Source organism: Cornus florida, unplaced genomic scaffold (assembly GCF_030987335.1).
Source record: "Cornus florida cultivar Cherokee Brave unplaced genomic scaffold, ASM3098733v1 CherokeeBrave_3.0.0_Hap2_Chr01, whole genome shotgun sequence".
NCBI lineage: Eukaryota > Viridiplantae > Streptophyta > Magnoliopsida > Cornales > Cornaceae > Cornus > Cornus florida.
In genome coordinates this window covers 94,817,468-94,826,413 of record NW_026775571.1, presented here as the reverse complement: position 1 = coordinate 94,826,413, position 8,946 = coordinate 94,817,468, and the positions used below count along the sequence as shown (strand labels likewise).

General features: G+C 26.3%; 1 protein-coding gene across 1 annotated transcript; it reads left to right on the top strand.

Annotated features, from left to right (window-relative positions):
- The first annotated feature begins 4,778 nt into the window (after positions 1-4,778).
- Positions 4,779-7,598, top strand: LOC132307267 ((3S,6E)-nerolidol synthase 1-like). Its single transcript, XM_059804982.1, has 7 exons — positions 4,779-5,143; positions 5,288-5,558; positions 5,648-6,023; positions 6,144-6,362; positions 6,467-6,605; positions 6,698-6,946; positions 7,126-7,598. Exons 1-7 carry the CDS (start codon positions 4,904-4,906, stop codon positions 7,396-7,398), a joined length of 1,767 nt encoding a protein of 588 aa, XP_059660965.1. The 5' UTR covers positions 4,779-4,903; the 3' UTR covers positions 7,399-7,598.
- Positions 7,599-8,946: the final 1,348 nt, after the last annotated feature.

Below are 8,946 nucleotides of genomic sequence, written 5' to 3'. Positions count from 1 at the left end.
AAAAGGACGTTTTTTAAAGAGTTTTTAAAACACAAATTACTTATTTATCTATTTATTTTGAGTTTTTTTTTACTAAAAGTAAATCTAATTAGACAAGAATTATTAAAATAAAAAATATTTATTAATTAATATAAAAAGAGTTTTTAAAAGAGTGTATATTAAACTATAACACAAATTACCTATTTATTTATTTATTACAAGTTTTTTTAATTAAATAAAATCTAATTTACCTAATAAAACAAATCACATTCTATATAAAACTCTTATTTTTAGTTTTTTTTATGGATAATTATAGTTTTTATAAAAATCTAAAAAATATGTAATAAAATCAATCATATTCTATATAAAACTCTTATTTTTAGTTTTTTTTTTTATCGATAATTAAAGTTTTTATAAAAATCTAAAAATTATCTAATAAAATCAATCATATTCTATATAAAACTCTTATTTTTAGTTATTTTTTATGAATTATTATCACAATATAACCGGTCCGGCCCAGTTATGATTATGTCATTATTAGAAAATGACACATGTCATTATCCTATTCATCCAAGAAGCCTATAAATAGAGGCATGGAGGAAGGAGGAAGGGGTACAGAAATTGAGAATTCTAGAAATCTAGAATTCTAGAGTAAAATACAGAAATTCTGCGAAAGAGTTTCAGTATTTATTTATTTATGTAAAAAAATATTTATTAATTAATATAAAAAGAGTTGAAATCCAGAGTAAAATACTTTATATAAAAAAATATTTATTAATTGATATAAAATGATTTTTTATCTATACTATTATTATATGTGTAAAGAGTTTCAATATTTATCTATGTATGTAAAAAAATATTTATTAAATAATATGATAAAACACTAAAATCTACATAATAAAATTTAAATTAACCTAATAAAATAAATCTAATTAGACAAGAATTATTAATATAAAAAATATTAATTAATTGATATATAAAAGAAAATAATTTTTATATAACTCTACTATGAGTTTCTTAATAAAATTAAATCTAATTAGATAAGTATATATTTAAAGAAAATAAAATAATTTCTATAAAACTCTATTACAAATTACTTATTTTATTTTCCATAAAACTCTATCAACAGTGTTTCTATAAAACTCTAATACAAATTACCTGTTTATCTATTTATTATAAATTTTTTTAATAAAAAGAAACCTAATTAAACAAGTATTATTAATATAAAAAATTATTTATTAACTGATACAAAAAGAGGTTTTAAAAGAGTTTTTAAAAAACTCTAACACAAATTACCTATTTATCTATTTATTATTAGTTTTTTAATGAAACTAAATGTAATTAGACAACAATTATTAAAATAAAAAATATTTATTAATTGATATAAAAGAGCTTTTAAAAGAGTTTATATTAAACTCTAGCACAAACTACCTATTTATTTATTATAAGTTTTTTAATAAAAGAAAATCTAAGTAGACAAGAATTATTAATATAAAAAATATTTTTAATTGATATAAAAAATAAAATAATTTTTCTAAAATTCTTCCACAAATTACTTTTTAGTATTAGTTTTTTATTTTTTTATTTTTTTATAATAAAAGTTAATATAATTAGATAGGAATTATTAAAATATAAAAATATTTATTAATTCATGTAAAAAGAGTTTAAAAATATTTTCTATAATACTCTAACACGTATTACAAATTACAATTTTTTAATAAAAGAAAATCTAATTTTCAAAGTAAAATACAGTAAATCTACCAAAGTGTTTCAGTATTTATTTAATTATATAATAAAATATTTATTAATTAATAAAAAAAAAGATTTTATTTATACTACTATTAAATGTGCAAAGAGTTTTAGTATTTAAGTATCTATTTATAAAAAAATATATTTATTAATTGGTATGATAGTATTTATTTTTTATTTTTTTAAAAAAAAACTCTATCAAACTCCGAAATCTATCGAATAAAATTTAAATTAACCTATTTATCTATTTATTATTATGAATTTTTTAATAAAATAAAATTGAATTAGACAAGAATTATTAATATAAAAAATACTTATTAATTGATATATAAAATCAAATAAATTTTCTAGAACTCTACCACAAATTAACTTTTATTATGAGTTTCTTAATAAAATTAAATTTAATTAGACAAGGATATATTTAAAGAAAATAAAATATTAAATGTGCAAAGAGTTTCAGTATTTCAGTATTTATTTATTTATATAAAAAATATTTATTAACTGATATGAAAAGAGTTTTTATATAAAAAAAAATTAATAAAAGAAAAAAAAAAATTCTATAAAACTCTAAAATCTGCTTAATAAAATTGAAATTAACCTATTTATCTGTTTATTATTATGAATTTTTTAATAAAAGTAAATCTAAAGTTTCAGTATTTATTTAAATAATATTTATTAAACGTGAAAAGGGTTTCAGTATTTCAGTATTTGTTTATTTATATAAAAAAATATTTATTAATTGATATTAAAAGTGTTTTTGTAGAAAAAAAAACTTCTATAAAACTGTAAAATCTACCTAATAAAATTCAAATTAACTTATTTATTATTATGAATTTTTTAATAAAAGAAAACATAATTTTCTAAGTAAAATATAGAAGTTGTGCCGAGATGTTTAAGTATTTATTTATTTATATAAAAAATATTTATTAATTGATATAAAAAAAGTTTTTATCTATAGTATTATTACATGTGCAAAGAGTTTCAGTATTTAACTATCTATTTTTATAAAAAAAATATTTATTAATTGATTTGCAAAGAGTTTTTATAAAAAATAAAAAAAAATGTCAATTAAACTCTAAAATCTATCTAATAAAATTTAAGTTAGTCTATTTATCTATTTATTAATATGAATTTTTTAATAAAAGAAAATCTAATTAGACTATAATTATTAATATAAAAAATATTTATTAATTGATATATAAAATAAAATAATTTTTCTAAAACTCTACCACAATTTAACTTTTATTATGAGTTTTTTTAATAAAATGCTGGATTATGAGATACACTATACTGCTAAAAGGAAGAAGGATATATTTAAAGAAAATAAAATAATTTTTATAAAACTATATCACAAATCACAAATTTTATTTTCAATAAAACTCTATCACAATAGACAAGGATATAATATTTAAAGAGTTTCTAAAAAATTTTAACTCAAATTTTCTATTTATATATTTATTAACTGTTTTTTAATAAAAGGATATCTAATTAGACAAGTATTATTAATATAAATAATTATTTATTAATTAATCTAAAAAGAGTTTTTAAAAGAGTTTCTATAAAACTATATCACAAATTACCTATTTATCTATTTATTATGAGTTTTTTTAATAAAAGAAAATCTAATTAGACAAGCATTATTAAGATAAAAAAATATTTATTAATTAATATAAAAAGAGGTTTGAAAAGAGTTTTTATAAAACTCTAACACAAATTACCTATTTATCTATTTATTATGAGTTTTTTAATAAAAGGAAATCTAATTAGACAAGAATTATTAATATAAAAAAATATTATTAATTGATATAAAAAGTATTTTTTTAAAGAATTTCTATTAAACTGTTACACAAATTACCTATTTATTTATTTATTATAAATAGATTTCCAGAAAATATAATAATTTTTATAAAACTTTACCACAAATTATCTATTTTATTTTCTTTAAAACTGTATCACATATAAGTTGTTTTTATCTATTTATTGTGAGATTTTTTTTAAAGGAAATCTAATTAGACAACGATATATTTAAAGAAAATAAAATATTTTTTTAAAAGAGTTTATATAAAATTCTAATAAAAATTACCTATTTATGTATTTATTATGAATTTTTTAATAAAATATAATATAACTAGACAAGAATTATTAATATAAAAATATTTAATAATTGGTATAAAAAATAAAATAATTTTTCTAAAATTCTACCACAAATTATCTTTTATTATGAGTTTTTTAATAAAAAAAAATCTAATTAGACAAGGATATATATATTTAAAGAAAATAAATAATTTATATAAAATTCTACCACAAATTACCTATTTTATTTGCAATGAAACTCTATCACATTAGATAAGGATATATTTAAATAATTTTTATAAACTTTAACACAAATTACCAAAACTTTACCACAAATTAAGTATTTTATTTTTTTTAAAACTTTATCACATATAACCTGTATTTATCTATTTATTATAAGCTTTCTAATAAAATAAAATCTAATTAAATAAGGATATATTTAAAGAAAATAAAACAATTTCTATAACTCGATCACATTAGACAATTAATATATATATATATATATATATATATATATATATATATATATATAGTGTTCTCTGAAAAACCATTAAGATATTTTTAAGAGAATTTTTAGCCACGCACTTAATACATGCACTCATTTGATACATATACACACTTAATATATAAATTAAAAAAAAAAAAAAAAAAACTTGCATAGCATTACATTTAATTTTGACAGCGTGATCTTTCTCAATACAATATAATTAACCAAAAAGAGTGCGACATTTTTGAACACCAAGTAAATTGTGTGGCACTGTGTGAGTTGGGTTTAATTACAGGTATCTGTCGCATGCAAATATATACCCAGGCACAATTCTGACACACACATATGGAATCTTGACCAAGACAGCAATAATATCCCATGTGAACACGCTCAAAACGTGTAACGCATGTGGCATCAATTGAACAGTGCCCTAAGAATTTTATAAATAGACTACCAAGTTATTGTGTTTCCTCAATATATCTCCCTCACAAAACTAGGTCACATTCTTGGTGACAAAAATCGTGCCTTATTTTTTTCTTTCCATTTGCATGTGCATATATACAAGTGAGCGTGACGAAACTTCACTAAGTAGTTATTCTCTCTATATAAGTTGCTATGTCCGGATACATTTCAAATTCATCAAGCTCTACAAAAAATCTCCCTGTCACCAACTCGGAAACATTGTCCATGGCACTCTCTCGTAGCATATCAATTTCTAACAATGCTCCTGACACCACTCTCTCTCATACTGCAACAATGCCAACCAACCAGAAATGGAGCATTTCCCAAGCCCTCACCTTGGTTTCTAAACCCTCAAAACAAGAAAACCTTGAAATTGAATACGTTAACTTTCCAGTTAAGTTCTACATCTGATCCTTTCCAGATCCTGCAATGGCGGGAGCCTGCATTGGGCTAGCCCTAATTTAATTTAATTTAATTTTTTTTTTCTTGATTAATTTCTTGTATATGTTTCAACAGCTGACACTATTACTTTTGCAGGATGAGCTTCACATCAAACATGCACAAAAAGTGAACGAAGTTAGGTATGCATTCAGCAAAGTAGGAGAAGATGCATTAGAAGATTTGGTCATGATTGATGCCGTCCAGCGCCTAGGCATTGACTACCACTTCCGCGAGGAGATTGATGCAGTCCTGCAAAGGCATTATAAGAAAATTAATGCTCATACTCAAGTTGATAACTGCAACGATCTTTATGAGGATTCATTTCGATTCAGACTGTTGAGACAAGAAGGTTACTATGTGCCTGCAGGTGAAGTATTTTCTTTTCATGCTACCAAAACTTGATTATGATATTTGAGTTATCAATCACTTCTCAACCAACAATTTGGGTTTCAACAGATGTGTTTAACAAATTCAAGGGCAAGGATGGGGTGTTCAGAGAAGAACTGAAACAAGACATCAAGGGATTGATGGGGTTATATGAAGCGTCGCAGCTAAGAATAGAAGAAGATCAAGGTGTACTTGATGAAGCTGCAAACTTTAGCAGCCAGACTCTTTCTTTATGGGTAACAAAGCTTGATCATCACCAAGGTAGAATTATTGGGAGTACATTGGCGAATCCCTATCACAAGAGCTTGGCAAGGTTCATGGTGAAGAACTTTCTCAAAGATTTCAAAGGCATTAATGGTTGGGAAAATGTCCTGCAAGAACTAGCTGAGATGGATTACAAGGTGGTTCAATCCATGCACCAAAAGGAAATCTTTCAAGTTTGCAAGTGAGTCTGTATTATGATTTGGAATTTAATTTTGTTGTTATGTGCTAGTTAACATTTATGTCATTATCTAAATGAGATTTATATATGTCTCTCACTAACGTGACAACTTTTTCATCTTAGATGGTGGGAAAACTTAGGTTTGGCAAAGGAGTTGAAGTTTGCCAGAGACCAACCAGTTAAATGGCACATGTGGTCCATGGCCGTCCTCACGGATTCAAGCTTGTCAGAGGAAAGGATTGAGCTCACAAAACCCATATCTCTTATTTACATAATAGATGACATCTTTGATGTTCATGGGACGCTCGATGAACTTACTCTCTTCACAGAAGCTGTCAACAGGTATGCGTCGAAGAAAGAGATTTTATGCTAGCTTTTATACAAAACTCCAACTACATATTTGTTAGAATTGTGTTTGTTATAATTGTAAGATTTACATTAATCAGATGGGACGTTGCTGCTGTTGAGCATCTACCAGACTACATGAAGATATGTTTCAAAGCTCTTTATGACACCACTAACGAAATTGGCTACAAGATCTACAAAAAGCATGGAAGAAACCCCACAGAATCCCTACGAAAAGCGGTATGCTAATAATTCTTCCATCTAAATGTATGTAACAATTATTTGATATATATATATATATAAGCTAATAGAACAATATATAAATGTCGCAGTGGGCCACTTTGTGCAATGCATTTCTTGTAGAAGCAAATTGGTTTGCTTCTGGACACTCACCCAAGACAGAGGAGTACTTGAAGAATGGGATTGTAAGTTCAGGGGTACATGTGGCTCTAGCCCACATATTTTTTCTCTTGGGTCATGGCTTAACCAACGAAAGCGCAAATCTTGTAAATGATATTCCAGACCTTATATATTCTGTCGCAACAATTCTTCGCCTTTGGGATGACTTGGGAAGTGCCAAGGTAACAAAATTCACATGTTCCTCATAAAAGAAAAAATAAAAAAAAATTTCTTATCATCACCATTATTGTTCATCGAACCTCTCCTGCACCAGAGAGTATACTGGTTCTTGGTTCCATATATTTAGAGATGAAATGCTCGTTTTAGTTCCCTCCTAATCTAGACTTGGATTAACTTGCAGGATGAAGATCAAGATGGGCATGATGGATCATATGTGCACTACTATATGAAGGAACACGAAGGCTCTTCGGTTGAACTTGCACAGCAACGCGTTCATGACATGATTTCGGATGCATGGAAGTGTCTAAACAAGGAGTGCCTCCATCCGAGTCCGTTTCCAGTATCTTTCAGAAATGCTTGTGTAAATGTTGCAAGGATGGTTCCTTTGATGTACGGTTACGATAACAATCATCACCTTCCAGACCTTGAGGAGCAAGTGAAAGAAATGCTTTAAGGCACTGTTACCTTATAGATGTCCTAAGAAATCACCAAAATATCAGTTGTTTTTTTTTTTTTGCTTGCTTTGGCTTTTTTTGGTTTTTTTTTTTTCAAGCTGTGCTAAAGCACTTGTAATATATAACCCTCTATCCTTATTTATGGTCACGCTTGTAAAATTCATGTACTAGTTGTATAATTTAAATTCTACTTACTACACTTTCCTATTTATGCAAGGGTAAGGTTACAAGACATCGATCAATTAAAATCTAGGCATTATAGTCATGAAATTCCAAGCAGGGAGGGCTTGATACAAGTAGAGGCTAAAGCAAAAAAAAATAAATTGGAGGCCTTTTAATGCTGTATATATATTGTATAAATTAGTAAGAATTTAAAAGAAGAAAAGATAATAAACGAGTTTAAAATAACATGAAAATAAGGTGAGAAAAGACACCAACATGCCATCGGTTAGCAGTATCGGCGTCTTACTCCTCAAAGAGAGATTAGGGAGTTTAAATCTTAAAAGAAACATGTATGTGTACAACATAAATATCGTATTTTGATGTAAACTAAACATTAATTAAATGTGTTCTTTAAATTCAATACATTTTTATGGCCCACGTCAAAAACTTTGGAGAAGAGATGCATTAAAGAGAAAAATAACCTGACATTGACTTCATTGCCTGGTGGAAGAGAGTTGTATCATTAAACTTGTAGGACAAATGAAATTTTAACAAAATTCAACAGACACCAGAAGCAAAGTCTCTCAAGGGCGTTGGACCAATTTAAGTCGGACTGCTTAACTTTCTCCTTGACAGAAGGCTTAGAAATTAAGACTCCAAGTCACGGGGAGATTAGCAATGATTTGCTTTGGACGTTGGTTAATTTTTTTTTTAGGTACCCTACGTTTTACCATAATTTTTTTTTTTTTTTTTTTTTAAGGCCACTCGTAAATGGGAAAGTGATATACCTTGTTGTGGGACGCTACAGAAAGGATAAGAGATGTTTTTCAACCACACTCGAAAGAATCCACTGGTTTGATGGACAAGGTCTTGAATAGGTCAGTGCTGGGGCTTGTGATACCCCCGAATTTTCGAATGCGGGTTGGCCAGGCCCACGCCCGAATACCCGAGGATATCAAAACAAATTGATAATAAACGAACACAGAGTACAAAAGAATAAAGAAGAATAAATAAAATGCTGACAAAAAAGAAAATGATAATCTAATAATAAACCTCATAATATATTTCCATTAATTAATAAACTCTTCTGATACAACTGATCCTCCAAAAACAACTCGGGAATCCATACTGTGTGGACCCCTAGAAAATCCAAACTAAACAAATGACAGTAATCTAAAACAGGAAACTGAATCATAAAGGAACTCCTATGTAGCATCGGAAGAATGAAGTAGACTGATCCCCGCTCAGCACGAACAACCTCTACTCGTGACGAACACCTGAAAAATAATGGTGGGTCAGGCCCACAAACAAGTTCTACTCTACTACAGTCCAAGCAGAGATTCGATACACGTATACATCCTAGTCAATCCAACAGTAACTAATAG